At 30.4% G+C, this 18,524-nt stretch overlaps 2 protein-coding genes across 3 annotated transcripts; both read right to left on the bottom strand.

Moving 5' to 3' along the window:
• Positions 1-14: 14 nt before the first annotated feature.
• Positions 15-1,852, bottom strand: LOC129915866 (probable tubulin polyglutamylase ttll-15). Its single transcript, XM_055995562.1, has 4 exons — positions 1,700-1,852; positions 460-1,640; positions 189-402; positions 15-131 (listed from the first exon to the last, which is right to left on the bottom strand). The coding sequence occupies exons 1-4, from the start codon at positions 1,706-1,708 to the stop codon at positions 15-17; spliced, it is 1,521 nt and encodes a 506-aa protein (XP_055851537.1). The 5' UTR covers positions 1,709-1,852.
• A 6,999-nt stretch (positions 1,853-8,851) lies between these two features.
• Positions 8,852-18,410, bottom strand: LOC129916534 (serine protease snake-like). 2 transcript variants are annotated; one of them, XM_055996536.1, is made up of 8 exons: positions 18,260-18,410; positions 18,084-18,179; positions 17,915-17,967; positions 9,745-9,855; positions 9,514-9,680; positions 9,375-9,442; positions 9,150-9,310; positions 8,852-9,083 (listed from the first exon to the last, which is right to left on the bottom strand). In XM_055996536.1, exons 1-8 carry the CDS (start codon positions 18,303-18,305, stop codon positions 8,913-8,915), a joined length of 873 nt encoding a protein of 290 aa, XP_055852511.1. In that variant the 5' UTR covers positions 18,306-18,410; the 3' UTR covers positions 8,852-8,912. The 2 variants fall into 2 exon arrangements, with proteins under 2 accessions (XP_055852511.1, XP_055852512.1); XM_055996537.1 differs by lacking the exons at positions 17,915-17,967; positions 18,084-18,179; positions 18,260-18,410 and adding an exon at positions 9,907-10,393.
• Between the last annotated feature and the right edge of the window lie 114 nt (positions 18,411-18,524).

Here is an 18,524-nt window from a genome sequence, read left to right as displayed (position 1 = left end):
TAAAATACTATTGTCTAGAAACACCAAGTAATTTCATCTGAGCATTTAGCATAAAACCATCTTGTCATCCATTGATTCTTCGTCGACAAATTCTGAGTCTCCTTTTCAATATCAAACTTTCGAAAGTCATTCTGGAAGAAATAAAAACTAAAATTGAAAGAAATAATTGAATGGATTTTAAAACTTACAATCGGCTTTGGAATAATCCTCTTCATATTAACCCTATGAAGATGCTCCCTAAACGCCGCATGCAACGTCTGATGATCCTTTCCACTCAAACATGGCAAACATAACTCACACTCAAGCTTATTACATGATTTATCACAATCATAGTCAGCACAAAGATTCAACAAAGTTGCAATATTCCTATCATTCGAAATCATCTCCTCAACATCCTCAGAGCTATAAAGAAAAAAAAAATCATGAATCTGTAATGGACAGAAGTGTATTCAATCTCACCCTAAAGCCATCAAAGAATGATCAATTGGTGTTCCAATTCCTACCAAATTCAAAACGCTATACAAAATCTGCTCATAAAGCAACGAGTTTTGTTTGAAATGAGCCGAAGACAAATTCGGACTCATATTAGCCTCCATCAAGACAACTTTAAGATTCTCATCGATAATCAAATCAAATCGCATCAATTCAAAGAAGTTCCTTGTTTTGTAGTTCTTTAGAATATCAGCTATATTCTTCTCTTTAGCTTGAACAGTCCGACGAATAATATCTTCCACTTGTTCCCAGACTCCGAGTGGATTCTTTCCCTGATCCCTAACATAAGCATCGAATGCTCCTCTCATATTAGCTTGGAACTTATTATAATACTTGGTCAATGATGGAACCTCCCAAGTTGGAAGATAATCATCACCAACCACATATTTGTCCACATTTTTTGGATCAAATGGATGGTATTTAACTGGACAATACCGAAAGAGTACGTCTCCAGTGTAAATATACACTCTAAGTGGATCTATACTTGTCACCAAGACATAAACTCCAATATCGAATTTATATCCATCGACAAGGAATGGATTCTGAATGAATTCTTGAACAAAAGTGTTGTTCGAATCGAGATCGATTTCTTGAGGTTGTTTAATCTCAATAAATCGATGTTCATTGTGTTTTTGGACAAAGAGAGTTTGAGGATTTTCTGAGATATATTTAAGGAATTCATTCTTCTCCCCAGGAAGTTTGAAAGCTTTGGGAAGAAATGGCAATCTTGAAGTTGACAAATCAACTTTATTCGTTATAAAACCACAACCAGGAAAATGATTGATTCTCTGATTTGGTTGGAGATTCTTTAAATTCATTGTTAAATAAGGATAATCATGTGCCCAGAGAAGATCCCAATCTTTGTCTAAATCAGTTCGGTCATAACCGAGACGTTCCAATACAGAAATCACATGATCAAGATGTTCTTCGGTTTTACTTAAACCATAAATGGCATATTTTGGACGTAACAGTTGTAAATTGGATGTGTCATTTGACAATTTTGGTGGAAATAGACTGTGGGTAGTATTGGGAAGAAATTCTAATATAACTGCACTGAAAACAGTTGCAATTAGAAAGACGAAAACACTTTTAATTGGAACAGTTGAGATTTTTGTTTTAGACGAAGGATTATCGTCGACGATTAAAGACTGGAATTTGACATAATTTTAACTGAAAATTGGGAAATTAATTGAATTAAATTACTTACCGATTCCATTTGAGTTAGTTTTTATTTGATTATTTTGTTAAAAAGTGGTTGAAATTAAGAAGAGAGAAAATTATTTGGCAGACATGGACGGAATTTGTAAATAGGCCAACGAAATTTTAAACAAAAAACAACAAATAAAAAACTTTCACCCAAAAAATAAATATTGAAGGGAGTTTTGTAGGCCAGTGTAAATGTCAAATGGTTGACGTTTTGATGACAGGTGTTTTTTAATTCCCTTCAAGCAAACAGGTCCGACCTCGGTCCGAATCCGCTCCGCCTGAGGCGGAGCTGAGTCCGACTTCGGATCAGAAACTGGTCCGAAGGCGGCTCAAATTAGTATGGAAATTCCCTTCAAGCAAGAAAACTGAGTTCAACAAAGAAACTCCGACCTCAGACCGCGAAAATCGGGCTTGCACTCACACACTTGCAACTTTTTGTGTATGAACACAAAGTCGAACGAGAATCGTGGTGAAAAATGAGAAAAGGAAAAGAAAGACAAGGCCAACAAGAGCCAAAGCGTCACTTTGTTATTTTTTGTTGAAGTGTTTGGTCGCGTCGTGTCTCGTGTCGTTGTTTGTATAATGTTAGTTTATTAATTATAAACAATTTTGTTAAATTATAAACAATATGGAAAACAAAAAAGGTATGTTTTATATATCGCTCAAAGTGTTTGGGTTAAAATGTTGTTTCTTCTTGTGTTGTAGATGTAATCTCTAATGATGAAGAAAAATCTAGAAGGTGAAACATGCGATTGGGTATCTAAAAAAACATTATTATTGTGAAAATTTCGTTTGCCAAAATAAAATAAAAAATAAAACAGTTTCAGTGAAAAAAAAAATAAATCTTGTTCTTTTTTTGGTCGCAAATGCGAAATGTCATCCCTTTCTTATTCCTCTTTCTGGTAGGTTTTCGCTGCTCCGGCTCAGGTCCGCTTTCGGCTCCGTTTTCTCGGAATGGAGATTTTCACCACACCAATACATATGCAATCGACTTCGCGGTGATTATAATTTCCATACTAATTTGAACCGCCTTCGGACCAGTTTCTGATCCGAAGTCGGACTCAGCTCCGCCTCAGGCGGAGCGGATTCGGACCGAGGTCGGACCTGTTTGCTTGAAGGGTTATAATCACCGCGAAGTCGATTGCATATGTATTGGTCTGGTGAAAATCTCCATTCCGAGAAAATGGAGCCGAAGTCGGACCCGAGGCGGAGCAGCGAAAACCTACCAGAAAGAGGAATAAAAAAGGGATGACGTTTCGCATTTGCGACCAAAAAAAGAACAAGATTTATTTTTTTTTTTTCACTGAAACTGTTTTATTTTTTATTTAATTTTGGCAAACAAAATTTTCACAATATATACAATATAAAATACAATACATTTTTTTCATTTTATTTTATTTGTTGTTGCTGCTGTTTCTTTAGATGCCCAATTGCATGTTTCACCTTCTGCCTTTTTCTTCATCATTAGAGATTACATCTACAACACAAACAGAAACACATCACTTTAATCCAAACACTTTGAGCGATTTATACAACATACCTTTTTTTGTTTCCATATTGTTAATAGTTTGATATAATTGTTTATAACTATACTTATATTTTATTAACAACGACACGAGACACGACGCGACTAAACACTTCAACAAAAAATAACAAAATGACGCTTTTGCTCTTGTTGGCTATGTCTGTCTACTTTTTTTTCCTTTTCTCAGTTTTCACCACGGTTCTCTTAGACTTTGTGTTCATACACAAAAAGTTGCAAGTGTGTGAGTGCAACCCCGCTTTTCTCGGTCGGAGGTCGGACTGTCTTTTCTGGACTCCGTTTTCTTGCTTGAAGGGTTAGTGCTGCCAAAATGCAGTTCTTTTAAGGGCCTTAACACACTGTTGATTTTTCATATTTACAATTTTAAAAAAAATTAAAAATAAAAAAAAATGTTAAAATGTGCAGTTAGATTATTCAATCAAATTAATTTCAAACGCCGAGTCGGTGGTTTTTGTTTTTTTTTTTTGAAGTGAAAACTTCTTTAGTATCGTAGTGATTTGAAACAAGATGAAACGAAAACGCGACACGACTTCAACTTGTTATAACTTTTTTGTTTTAATAGATAGATGAATGAAATTTGTACTGTAGATAGGTAATTAAGGTCCATTTTCTTCACTCGGAGTTGAACATAACTTGAGAATTTTTAATATAAAAATTCTCAAGTTTTGTTCAACTCCGAGTGAAGAAAATGGACCTAAATAAATTATAATTGTACAAAATTTCAATTAATTTCATATTCAAAATTCGGAGATAACGGTAAAAAGATGTTCTTTTCCAACACACGTTATATCTTTTGATCTAGTGCACATACAAATTTGGTTTAACTTTAATACGCATGCTGATAACATAACCTTTTATTTGATATATCACACATAACGTTACGTGCTCTACAAGTTACACAATCTTAAATTGAAAAAATTTAAAAATACCTCAAAACACCTGTGGAGATCTGTTGGCGATGACCAGCTACCAGTGTAGGAAGTACCGTAATCTCAGTCTGGAAATTCGACATAATTGACTTTAAAAAATTCTAACTTCTCTTGTAGACATCTTTGAAATAAGATTTATACATCATTATACAAGGTGAAACAATAAGCTTTCACATGGTATAAAATTTTGTATAGGTTGTCAAACAAAAAAATTGATTTAATAGCATGAGAACATAAAAATAAATGTTTTTTTTGCTTTTTGGATGAAATTAAAAAAAAATTTGTATAGGTTGTTAGGGAAAAAAATGGATTTAATAGTGTGAGAAGATAAAAATACGTGTTTTTTCGCTTTTTTTGATGGAATTTGATCGAGTTCAAAAAATTCTAGCTCTTTTTGTAAATGTCTCATAGACTTGATCGATATATATATTTTGAGCTAAGACAATAAGCTTTCAGATGATATTAAATTAATCTAGGTTGTCATATAAAAAACATGGATTTGAAGGTGATAAAATAAAAATAGGTAGATTTTTTCTATTTTTTTTTTTCTTGCAAGAAAAATGATTTTTTAAGGTTTCACTTCTACCACGTGTGAATTGCACACATGATTTTTTTTTTAAATTAGGTAACATAAGATAAACTCTTTGTGAAGAAGATAGGACTAAACTTTTTGATTGAAGGCACTGATAAAAATAGCGCTGCGGTAGCGGTACGGGTATGTAATTAGGTGTGTTTTTTTAATTACAACCGGTCTTAACTGGGAAAAAAAAAACGCAACCTGGGCTTAGTTAGTTAGTTGTTTAGCCCAGAGAATTCTCTGGGCTTAACTTTTTCAACAGATTTAAATCTGTGCTACCAAATCAACTTGTTCGTAAATTGTTTAGAATTTGTTTAAAAACATCAAAACTGATGTTTGGAATGATAATTATTTTTTTAACTATTTGTTTAATTATTAGTTAAACTTTTTTTTTTTTTTAAAACACACAAAAAAACCCAAAAGCGAAAAATATGACAACTCTAAATATTTGTGTGTGTCAGCTGATTTCGGAACATTTAATATGCAGTTCTGCCATACTAACGCCCGGAGGCGTTTTTTTTTGTCTAGTAAAGCCCGGTGGTAATAAAAAACACACCTATTGTATGAAAAAAACTCCAAACTTGAACAACAAAGTTTAGGTGTGGAAGTCATAGTGAATTGATTTTTTTTGCTATAGATAGATGAGATTAATTTAAGAATAACTGCATTTAAGAAAAAATTCTAAAAAAAATTGAAAATAAGCTATAACGTTTTGTTTAAACGTTGTACACGTGTTGGGGCTATGACAAAATGATGATTTTGGGTAAAGGACAATTCTAAAGATGTCAGGTGAAGAAAAAGTAGGCGTCTGATACGGATTTTTTTCCAACACTCTGCGTTTCGAAATATGAATTTTTGAAAAACACCTTGTTTTGTATGGGTATTTTTGGGTAATTTTTGATTTTTAGCTTTTTTTTTTGGAGTGTTCAAAAAATCTCAACCTTATATATTCTGCATACATGTGCAAAAAATTGGAATCGTTTAGTGAGTTTTGACTGAATAACGGAAGAAACAAATTTGAAAAAAACACGTTTTTTGACCGTTTTTAACCGATTTTCATCGTTTTTTATTTTTATCTTTTTTTTTTTTAAATAGATACAGGAATAAAGTATATGGAGTAATGATAGACCATGATTACGACTATATGTGTGCAAAGTTTCAATCATTTTCGTAAACACAATTTTGAGATAACGGTAAAATAAAATTTTACAATTCAACAGGTTATAACTTTTGACCAAGAGCAGATAGAAATTTTATTAAAATTTTATGAGCATCTTGACACAATTACCTTTCATTTGGTATAACCCACATAACGGTACACTAACTACAAGCTACAAAATGTTAAATCAAGAAACTTGCGAAAAACCTCAAAACACCAGTGGAGATCTGTTGATCATGAACAGCCACCAGTGTGGGAAGTACCGTAATCTCAGTCTGGAATTTCAACATGGTTGACTTTAAAAAAAACTCTTATTCCTCTTGTAGGCATCTCAGGAATATGATGAAAGGTGAAACAATAAGCTTTCACATGGTATAATTTTTTTTATAGGTTGTCATTGAAAAAAATTGATATAATCATTTTTAGCAAAAAAACAAAACCGACTTCCATGGATCAAAACTGGTTTTTATTGTTTTTAAAATAGTTCCTATGGCTAAAAGTGAACGAAATTGAAATGGGACTACACTGCAGCCACCAGCTTTCCAATACAAAAAGAATTATCAAAATTGATTCACTCAGTCCAAAGTTATGCGGTAACAAACATAAAAAAAAAAAAAAAAAAAAAAAAAAAAAAATACAGACGAATTGAATACCTCCTCCTTTTTGGAAGTCGGTAAAAATAAAAAATTGTAGATGTCTCATAGACCTGATCGATATATATGTTTTGAGCTAAGACAATAAGCTTTCAGATGGTATACAATTTTGTGTAAGTTGTAAACGCTTCAATTGACTTATTTTAAACAAAGGCACACAACCTGTTTTCTGACGACGTTATCACGTAAAATCATCGTCCGTAAATCGGCTTTGCAGACAACCTCTTTTTTTTTCATAAATTTACCCGTATCACTATCGCATACCTTTGAGGTGTGGTATGAAAAACAAAATTCCAAAATTCCAGAACGACGACATTCATACAAAAAATCGTCGTAGTTGGTGTGGGAGTGTGGGAGAGCCGTGTTATGCCGACTTTTCATGACTCGATTTTTGCAGTACGGCTAATCTTTTCAGAGTAAGTCGAGTCCATGTTATCGTAATATAATCATTTTTAGCAAAAAAACAAAACCGACTTCAATGGATCAAAACTGGGTTTTATGGTTTTTAAAATAGTTCCTATGGCAAAAAGTGAACGAAATTGAAATGGGACCACACTGCAGCCACCAGCTATCCAATACAAAAAGAATTATCAAAATTGGTTCACTCAGTCCAAAGTTATGCGGCAACAAACATAAAAAAAAAAAAAAAAAAAAAAAAAAAATACAGACGAATTGAATACCTCCTCCTTTTTGGAAGTCGGTAATACCATACTTTATATGATGAACTTGGATTTTAATTGCTGTAAAAAGAAGTTTTAAAGTATTAAAACTTGAATGTTTTAAGCTGAATGTTTTTTCCCGTTTTTTGGGTTGGTTTCAGCGTTACCGTTGAAAATTTTTGAAAGGTCGCTAAAAAAGTCGCTTTCAGAAAAAAAAGGTCGCTAATCTGAAAAATTGAAAAAAGTCGCTTTTTTGTCGAAAAAGTCGCTAAATTTGAAAAAAAAGTCGCTAAACCGTTTTCATATGTTTTTATATAGAAAAATAGACACAAGTTGCCTTGAAACAAAGTTTTTATTAACAACAACAAAATAACAAAATTAGATACTAAAAAAAACAGTCTTCATTTTATACCGTAGTTTTCACTACAGTCTAGATGAGATAATTTCGCAAATTACCAAAAAAGTGTTTTCATTATGAAATATCTCATTTCGACTGTCAAGTGTCAATTCAGAAATGAGTTTAGATTTGAAAGACATTTGACACCAATTTATAAAAAAAATTAAAACAAACAGAAGGTTTTTTAAACTCAACAAATAATTTATTTTTAAATGGAAATATAATTTTATTATGCTCCTTGCTTTTAAATATTGTATTGTAAATAAGAAGACGGCTGGACCCAACGCCGACAATGGAGGAGTCAAGAAGTCTTCGACTAATTGGTCAGACACTAAAACAAAACAATGCAAAGAAGCTCTGAATAAAGGGTTGTACTTTTTTCGTACCTACATTGGAAGCAGTGCAAAAAAACACACCTCCCTACTAACAATTTTGCTTCTATAATGCTTTACAGAAGCAACAATTGCATCTGTAAAGCTTTATAACACCAAAATTGTTTGTCGGGCTACCCATGCAATGTAATGGACTTTGAGTTTGAATTGAAGTTGTGGGTATGGAAATGGATGAGTTAATGGATAGGCGTTTTTTTTTTAACTCAGAAAAAAGCTCTGAACAGAGCCAGACCATTTCGAGCACGCTTTGAATAGCCTCTGATCTGAAGAAAGCTTGTTCTGAGCGCTCAGAATAATTTTTAAAACACACCTGAACATTTGTCTATTTACTTGTAATTTTCTGTTACAAAAGCAAAATTTAAAACAAAACAAAATTTAAAACTTAATTTAAAATAAAAAACTAGACGGACTACTGCACTCTTGCCGTCTTGCATCATTATTTAATTTGTTGAAATTTTTTTTTCAATTTCATTTGTAATGAAATTTTTTTTAAATTTTGTTTTTAATTTCACTTGCAAAAAAGAAATAAAATCTTAAGAAAAAAAAAAGTCGCTATCATGAAATTGGCGAAAAGGTCGCTTTGAATAAAAAGTCGTCGCTTGGTCGCTAAGGCTTTAAAAAGGTCGCTAATAGCGACTAAAGTCGCTTAGCGGTAACGCTGGTTGGTTTTCCCTTTTTCCCTTAAGGGTCAAAAAAACCCCGAAAAACGGGAAAAATTACTCAATTTCAAAAATGCCCAAATTTTGATTTTAGCTTCAATAATTATTTTTTGACAAAAACGATTTAACACGGCCTTGAAGCTAAAACCTAAAATAATCCCAACTGATTTTTTTTTCAAAATTTTTTGGCTTTTATTTGTGTCCAGTTTTTAATGCACTTTTAACGTAATTCAGTAGGTACAAAATTCAATTTCCTTTAAAATCTTCCAATATCCAATCTCTGTAGAATGATATTTTTGTATAAATATTTGGGAAGTTAGTTGAAGCGCATCGTTGCCCATAGTTTGTTAAACCAACAACATAAACTTCGTTTGGAAATTCTGCCATTTGAGTCAAAAGTGGACCGCCAATGTGACCCTAAAACAAAACCAAGATGTGAAATATTAAAAGATCAAGAATTACTCAACGATAAATAAAACTAACTTTGCATTTTTCACCTTCCGTTATATTTGAACTTCCGGCACAGAATTGAGATTCAATTATTCCATTTGGAAGTTTCCGTGATGGAGAATATCTCCGATCACAATCGGCACTATTCACAAATTTAAGACTCATCACTTGCTGTTTTCCAAGATTTCTCAAATCTGAAAAAAAATAGAAAATAAGCAGATTCTTAAAATTTTTGGTTATACTATTCAGGCATCTTACCATGTCCAACGGCAAATAATTCTGTTGTTGGTAGTTCTGGTCCAATCCAAAGACATGCAGGTCGATTTCTGAAATTTTTTCAACAGTTGATTAAACTTCAACTTCATTATCAATTTAATTATTTATAATTCACACCCACTTTGATTTTTCTTCCAGTTCAATGAGTGCAATATCATCATACATGTCCAGTTCGCCATACAAGACATGTTTATTTATATTAGAAATTTTAATGTCTTCTCCAATTATTCTACCCTCACTATAACGTTCAGCAATCCTTACTACATCCGGTTGGCTCCTGTACAAGGGCTATACTTTTGGGGAGAACTGTATTAACATTTTGTTAATTTTTGTGCTAAAAGTGTAAACGTACACGTTCGTATTCCATACAATGAGCAGCAGAAAGGACAAACTTTTCGGAAATCAAGGTGCCACCACAATGGAATGACACTTCGCCTGATTGAGATGTCCATCCGATTTTAACCTTGAAAAGAATGTGTTAATGAAAGTTAAATTATTCGATTCGTATAAATACATTCTGGAATTTATTTTTAACCTCGGGTAATCTTAATAAACTCATGAATGAAAACTCAGTACCTAATTAGTTAACTACGAATATCGAGTATATCGTTGGAAATATCTTGCTGAGTGAAGTTTTTCTTTAACAACAGACCACATAGCTTTAAAAATTTCTAAGCTAGATTTCAGACTCCTTGTTTAAAGCAATGAACAAAGTTCGTTTACGAAAAGAAAAGTAAAACTTTAAAGTCCCAGGTAATGATGGAATACCATTTTGAGTATTTTCGTATAATTAACAACATCTTTTGATTCATCTTCTGTACCAGAACCTTCAATATTTGTTGCCAGCTCACCAACTGATTTATATATTATAATAATGCTTCAGCAGTAAGAATAAATTGAGGGGAAGTTTCAAAATTCTTCTTTTCCATTTTTTGTTTCCAAAATTGAAGGTTTCGGGTCATAATTCTGTATGACTCCAAATTTGAATTCCAAAATTCTGTAGATATAGCATTCGCACTTTTATTTAAACTAAATACAAATTAGTTTCACCTTTCACAAATATATTTCACCTTTTAGCAAATATATTTCACCTTTTAGCAAATATATTTCACCTTTTAGCAAATATAATTAAACTAAAAGCAAATCAATTAAACCCAAAAGCAAATATAATTAAACTAAAGCAAACTATTTAAACTTTTAGCAAATCTATTTAAACTAAACGCAAACTGATTTAACCTTTTCTAGAAAAAGCTTTTGGTATCGAGCTATGAAGAAGGGATGAGGATTTTGAAACTGTCCGTAGCACAAAAATCAACGAAACATCCCAAAAACCACAATAAGACCCTATAAACAAAATCCCAGTTTACGTAATTTTTTGTTGGGTGGGACATCCGCTATTTAATAAAAAAACGCGTTACTCTCATTATCTCAAGAACGACTTGTTGCACAGAAAACCTGTGCTTTTTAATGTTTTTTATATATTTCCGAAAAAGTTATGTTGGAAAAAACTAAAACTTACATACTCCAACTCTTATAGTATAGCTTATTAAAGATAAAAAGACACTTTCAAAACATACGCATGACAAGTTCTAAGTAAGATTAACATGGACCATAACTTTGTTGCAGTTATTGAAGTAAAATTGATAAAAGTAGATCGCCCTAGCAATGTTATTGACATTATTCTACTTATTCCAGTGCCAGCAAACTAGCTAACGTTGTTAAAAAAATATTATCACTATAGCATTCGCACTTTTATTTAAACTAAACACAAATTATTTAACCTTTTCACAAATATATTTCACCTTTTGGCAAATATATTTCACCTTTTAGCAAATATAATTAAACTAAAAGCAATTATAATTAAACTAAAGCAAACTATTTAAACTTTTAGCAATTCTATTTAACCAAAACACAAACTTATTTCACCTTCTAAATTCTTATCCCTTCTTCATAGCACGATATCAAAAGCCTTTTCTAAAAAAGGTTAAATCATTTTGCGTTTAGGTTTAATAGATTTGCGAAAAGTTTAAATAGTTTGCTTTAGTTTAATTATGATTGCTTTTAGTTTAATTATATTTGCTAAAAGGTGAAATATATTTGCTAAAAGGTGAAATATATTTGTGAAAGGTGAAACTAATTTGTGTTTAGTTTAAATAAAAGTGCGAATGCTATATCATTTTTCATTTTAAAGGTGAAATAAATTTGTGTTTTGGTTAAATAGATTTGCTAAAAGTTTAAGTAGTTTGCTTTAGTTTAATTATATTTGCTTTTGGGTTTAATTGATTTGCTTTTAGTTTAATTATATTTGCTAAAAGGTGAAATATATTTGCTAAAAGGTGAAGTATATTTGTGAAAAGGTTAAATCATTTGTGTTAAGTTTAAATAAAAGTGCGAATGCTATATACCATTCTGTTAATTAAAAATTTTGTATTTTAAAGAAATGAAAAAAAAAAATCTGTAAACCCATAATTCTGTATTTCAAAAATTTAGATTTCAAAATTCTGTTTTCCAAAATGGAAAAAGAAAAATTGTTTTGATAAATTACAAAAGTATCAAAAAATGTATATATTTTTACTTGCGATATAGGTACTATATATCAAGTTATGCATTCGTACAAAAAAAAAAGTCGAGATAACATTTTTCCATGACATTACGATGGTAGACAATGCCAAAAAAGTGGGTCCCGGAAGTCCGTCTGTCTGTCTGTATAAGGAGCTACAACCTAAGCGGATGGATCGATTAATGTCAAACTTTTTATGTAGCGTTATTTAGCGACTCTCCAGAGGGGTTTTTGGAATTAATTTTTTTGGACCAAAAATAACGGTACTTGTCATATACCGATTTTAGTAAAATTAAAATATCTCGAAAACGGCTTTAACGATTTTGGTAAAAAAAAATTAAAATGTTAGTTTTAAGCAAAGTTCTATCTTCTTATGAAAAATTTTTATTTTGAAAATCATTATTAACGGTACCTGCCATAGAACCGTTTTTTTTTTTTTAAATCCGATTATCTCCGAATCGATTATTCGATTTCAACGAAACTTTTTGTGAAGAAGCATTTATATAATTTTAATATAAGCCAAAAATAAAATTTCGAAAAAAATAATTTTTGGATTTTTAAAAAAATTTTGAAAATTTTTTTTTTGAAAAATCAAATTTTCGAAAACGGGACATTGAATTTTTTTGAAATTTTGGTTTTAGATGTTGATTAGTGATTTCTACAAAATGGCATACCAATTTTATTTTAAAACTTTTTTTCCAAAAAATTATTTATAAAAAATTAGTTTTTTAAAAAACGGCTCTAACGATTTTGAAATTTTTTTTTCTAAAAATGCATCTTAATATATCAATCAAAACTGCATACTTGTTTTGGAGGGCAATTTGATTTCAGATTTTATTTTATTTTTTAAAAAAATTTTTAATTTTTTTCCAAATTTCTATATAAAAAGTCTTAAAAATTTATTTCTTTTTGATTTAACAAAATTTTGGAATTTTATTGCAGAATTATGTATGTTTAGTTTATACAGAATTTAGGATGCAAATACAGAATTTTTTGCATTCAGAACTTCTGAGTACAGATTAACGACCCGTTCCAAAAAGTAAATTAAGTAAAAGAAAGTGTTCTTAAGAATAGTTTTTTTTTTAATTCGTAGATAACAAGTATTTAAAAAATTATTAAACTCCATTATATTTCCTAGTTTTGCATATCCAAAATATTGGCGTATTTTTCAAAACTCAACTATTTTACTCAGTCATTCAAATCAAATTTCATGTATTTCTATTCCAGAAAAAAAGATTTTCTAAAACTCTTCTTTTCTTCTAAAAATTACAGTTGTTGCTTTCAAAACTCATCTGTTCCCAAACAGGTAGGTTAAATAAAAACTTAACCATACCCAGTTGTATTTTTCAAAAATTTTCTTTCCACTATTTTTACTTGCTCTATAGGGCAAGTATTGGTTTCGTGTAGAAAAAAAAATTTGAGGTTTTAATCAAAACCAACATTACGATGATGGAGAAGACCATGCCGTCCGTCGGTCTGTGCGTGTGTGCGTCCATCTGTACATCGAGCTAGGGCCTAAACGGATGGATGGATTTGCTTGAAACTTGGTACAGATGCTTTTTAAGTTATTCCCTAGAACAATTTTTTTTATTTTTTAATATCTCCTTTTTAACTCATATCTCCCATATAACGTTTTCGAGGTATTTCAATTTTCTCGAAAACGGCTCTAACAATTTTGATTAAATTTGGTATACGTAATAGACCTATTGATTCTAACAAAACTGCGTTTTTAGTTTTTCGCAAAAAATGCCGAGAACGGAAATATGTCGTTGCCGCTTTTAAAAAATTGACATATTTTTTAAGTTCATATATTTCATAAAGTCAATTTTATTAAAAATTTAAAGACATCATTTTGAAGTATATATAGCATTCGCACTTTTAATTAACCTAAACACAAATTAGTTTCACCTTTTAACAAATATGTTTCACCTTTTAGCAAATATATTTCACCTTTTAGCAAATATAATTAAACTAAAAGCAAATCAATTTAACCCAAAAGCAAATATAATTAAACTAAAGCAAACTATTTAAAATTTAACAAATCTATTTAACCAAAACACAAATTTATTTCACATTTAAAATAAAAAATGATAGTGATAATGTTTTTTTTAATAACGTTAGTCCGTTTGCTGACATTGGAATAGTAGAATAATGTCAATAACATTGCTAGGGCATTCTACTTTTATCAATTTTACTTCAATAACTGCAACCAAGTTATGGTCCATGTTAATCTTACTTAAAACTTGTCGTGCGTATGTTTTGATTAAAGGAAGTGTCTTTTTTCTATAATAAGCTATACTTTAAGAGTTGGAGCATGTTACTTTTAACTTTTTCCAACATAACTTATTCGGAAATAAAAAACATTAAAAAACACAGGTTTTACTGCGATATAACTCAGAAAGTATAGCTCGCATGAGGAAATGAGATATGGGAGAAAAAGATAATTGTATTTTCAAACCAAAAAAATCAGCAAATTTCCTGTGCTACAAGTCGTTTTCGTGATATTGAGAGTAATGCGATTTTTTAAATAGCGGATGTCCCACCCAACAAAAAATTACGTAAACTGAGATTTATTCTCAAAATAAACCCCTCTTCAAAACTGCATCAAATCCTAGGAGTAGTTTCTTTTTTTGTTAGATTTTTCTCTATTAACTGAAATGCACGTTTTGTTTATAGGGTCTTATTGTGGCTTTTGGGGTGTTTCGTTGATTTTAGTGCTACGGACAGTTTCAAAATCCTAATCCCTTGTTCATAGCTCGATACCAAAAGCTTTTTCTAGAAAAGGTTTCATCAGTTTGCGTTTAGTTTAAATAGATTTGCTAAAAGTTTAAATAGTTTGCATTAGTTTAATTATATTTGCTTTTGGGTTTAATTGATTTGCTTTTAGTTTAATTATATTTGCTAAAAGGTGAAATATATTTGCAAAAAGGTGAAATATATTTGTGAAAAGGTTAAATAATTTGCGATTAGGTTAAATAAACGTGCGAATGCTATAATTAAAAATATATTTTTAAAAACATTTAAAAATAAAAATTTTAATTTAATTTTTAAACTTGCGATTTTTTTTTCTTGACACTAAACAAATTCTTAAATTTGCAATAGATATTTAAGATAAAGATACTGTGAACTACAAGAGCAAGTACGTGCGACCCAGTCGTGCATTTTATTTTTTACAAATTTATAGATTACAAGTTTTGTGAAAATCGTTATACTAGTTTTTGAAAGAAATACACTTTTCCAATTTGGCTATCTTGTAAAGACCGTTAATTTTGGTGCCAAGAAAACTTTCAGTTTCCCCTCTAATAAGAAATTATCGAAAATATTTAACTTAGACAGGCAGACCCTAGTAACAATTTTGCTTCTATAATGCTTTACAGAAGCAACAATTGCATCTGTAAAGCTTTATAGAACCGAAATTGTTTGTCGGGGAGTTACGGCACTCACTTTTTTCGTTCGATTTTTGTACGAGTTCAAAACCTGTCTTAAAGTATTTATATCACAAGTAAACAAATTTTTCTTAAAGAGTGGCTTTTATAAAATCAAATATTCAAGTGTGATAGTCTTCCAAAAACTGTTAGTAGAAGTGATATTCTTACGTGAAACATACTTAGTTAGTAAACAAAAACATATTGAATAATATAATCTTATATATAAAAATGAGTTCGTTTAGTGTGTGTGGCCGATAAACTCGCGTTTGGCTGGTCCGATTTTGGTAATTTTTTTTTTGTTTGAAAGGTATTAATATGTAGATGGTTTGTATCAAAAAAAATAATACCTTTTCTCGCATCTTTACATAGCTGTCAATTTGTACGAGTAAAAAAAAACTCTCGCTTTTTAAAAATTTTAACTAAGCTTAATAAGTAAAGCTTTCAAAATAATTTAAAAAAAAGTCTGATTTTGAGTGAAACAAATAATTATTCGTCTTGTGACATTAAATTCACATTTGGACTGCACAAATAAAATGTATAATTGGACCCGGTAGTTTGCGCTGCTGTCAAGTTATATGCAAATTCCATATTTGGGATCGAATAACTGGACAGATTTTTGTGAAATTTTGTGTAAAGACAAGGTTCATTCAAAACAAGTTTTGTTTCATGATTGAACCCAGTAGTTGGCACTGTTGTCAAGTTTTAGGAAAAATGCATATTTTGAAGGAACAACTGGACAGATTTTTGTGAAATTTTTTGTGTCGGATAAAATTCATTCGAAAAATGTTTTGTTTCATAAATTGGACCCGGTAGGTGGCGCTGTTGCCGAAGTATGTATAGACAAATTTCATATTTGGAGTCCGAAAGACTTGACAGATTTTTGTGAAAGTTCGTTTGTGTGATAAGGTCCATCCATGTTTTGTAAATTATAATTGTATGCGGTTGGTGGCGCTGTTGTCAAATTATAGGCAAATATTCCATATTTAGAGTTCGGAAGACTTGACGCTGTTGTCATTTGTCAAGTTATAGTTAAACTCCATATTTGGAGTCCGAACGGCTGTATAGACTTTTATGAATTTTGTTGCGTTTGATAAGGTTCATTCGAGACAAGTTTTGTTTTATAGTTGGACCTGGTATATGGCGCTGCTGTCAAGTTATGAGCAAATTCAATATTTGGGGTTCAAAGAGCTCATATTCAAGGCTAACAAACAAACTCTTTAAAATGTTATTTCCCCAAATAAAATTGTTTCGCACTAAGCTATCTCACAGTTGAAAATTGGGATGATAAACTGAAACTTAAAATTTGTTTAAGTTGTTTCAACTCCCAATTATTAATACGATTTCCGCATTCATTTAAAATGATTTAGTTTTTTTAAGAAAATATTTTAATATATTTAGACGTATGCATATAACTAAGACGGAATCTTTTCACTTTAAGTCGGTTTTTTCCTTTCCGTTGAAAATTTATGTTGTTATACCTTGATAATATTAATATTAATGAAACTTCGTACACATTCCAATTAAAATTATAATAGCTGTCAAACAAATGGTTTCCTTTTTTAATACTTTATACAATTTTATGTTTGTGCTCCACATATCAAGTTGTGGCCCGATTTTTTGTATTGGAAAAGGTTAACACATTACAAAGAAATAAATACTAGAAAAATGAGGAACGAAGTCTGCTGGGTCAGGTAGTCTATTATATATATTAAAGTTTGGTTTTTGTGTGTGTTCGCTAACCGGCCACACCGACTGACTTATTTTCTTAATTTTTTTTTTAATCAAAGAGGCATAAGAGGAGAAGGTTTAAGGCAAAAAATTTAAGATTTAAGGGTAAATAGGGGTAACACGACATTGAAAAAAGAGGCTATTTTCTATACGGTAAGTCGTAAAGTGTTGACTTTTTTTTTAAATGATAGACAAATTTATTCAATAGTTAAAAAAGGTATTGAAAAAATTCAAAAAAAATTCAAAACCAAGTTGTGAAGGTTTTTTTGCAGTCATAGACCTTCGACAAAAAGACTAATTAGAGGTATGCAAAATTTTGCACAGAAATTTAAGTTACACCATTTGAAAGATATTAAAAAATATATTAGCGGTCTAAAACGGATTTTTTTCATAGACCCTGTATTTTTAAATACAAATTTTTTAAAAACAACTAATTTTTAAGGACATTTTTGAGTAGTCTTTTATTTTTATTTTTTTTAATTTTTAAAAGTCTGCAAAAAATCTCAAACTTATAGGAAATATAGGTTTTAATCATGCGCATGCATGAGTATTTTGCATAGGCCACTTTTGCTAAAAGTTTAAAAGTGAATATTTTTAAACTCATTTTATGAGCTTTTCAAGTTTTGATCCTCTTTTTCATTTGAAAATTAAGTAATAACAGAGTCGAAAATTAGAAATAAATACAAGAAATGGCGGAACGAAGTCCGCCGGGTCAGCTAGTCTCCTATAAACTATTTAGTTTAGTTTCTTTGTAATTTTGTATATAATTTCCTCAATGTAATAGAATAAAATAAAAATGTATTTACCAAAAATCCATAAAATCGACTGCCATCAGCTGATGTTATATCCTCCGGAAGAACTGCATTCCAATATAAAAGTTTTTTTTTTTCGATTGTAATCAACAATAATAAAATTTATTAATAAAACAATAAACAAAAAATTTCTATCTCTAAAGTTCACATTGTATTCTCATACCATTATTTGTATTTTGTGCGTCATCAATTCGCAGACAAGTTGTTTTATTGAATTTATTGATCGAATCACGATCAATGATGGTATTTGAAAATACATCTGGAATTGTATATTTACAAATAAAAGCAAAAATGAGTAATTGATTTAAGGTTATTTATTGCAAAATTTTAACACTTTACCGGAAGCCAATATGAAAATAAAGAAAAATATCACTTTTGATTGCATTTTCTTTTTTTTAAATAAGATTTTTATAAACAAGGAAACGCAGAAATGTTACATAATTGTTTGAATAAATGTTTTCAGATGATCATCCAAAATAAGACTAAAGAATTGGTCACAAAAACTCTGTATGCATTGAGAATTTAAGATAAGGTCCAATCAATTTTTGTTCATTGACCTGATGATTGCCCTTCAGAAATTGATAATAACTAAAAAACATTGAGG

This window comes from Episyrphus balteatus, chromosome 3, assembly GCF_945859705.1.
Source record: "Episyrphus balteatus chromosome 3, idEpiBalt1.1, whole genome shotgun sequence".
NCBI lineage: Eukaryota > Metazoa > Arthropoda > Insecta > Diptera > Syrphidae > Episyrphus > Episyrphus balteatus.
This window is presented reverse-complemented; position numbering and strand designations above follow the sequence as displayed.

Excerpts from the sequence above, each read along its gene's own strand:
- LOC129915866 (XM_055995562.1), bottom strand. Across the intron at positions 403-459 it reads CATTCTTTGATGGCTTTAGG|CTCTGAGGATGTTGAGGAGA; the intron begins GTGAGATTGAAT and ends TTTTCTTTATAG. Across the intron at positions 132-188 it reads GGATTATTCCAAAGCCGATT|AATGACTTTCGAAAGTTTGA; the intron begins GTAAGTTTTAAA and ends TATTTCTTCCAG.
- LOC129916534 (XM_055996536.1), bottom strand. The coding sequence starts at position 18,305 with ATGCAATCAAAAGTGATATTTTTCTTTATTTTCATATTGGCTTCCG. Across the intron at positions 17,968-18,083 it reads CGCACAAAATACAAATAATG|TTCTTCCGGAGGATATAACA; the intron begins GTATGAGAATAC and ends ATTGGAATGCAG. Across the intron at positions 9,681-9,744 it reads ATTGTATGGAATACGAACGT|CCCTTGTACAGGAGCCAACC; the intron begins GTACGTTTACAC and ends CCAAAAGTATAG.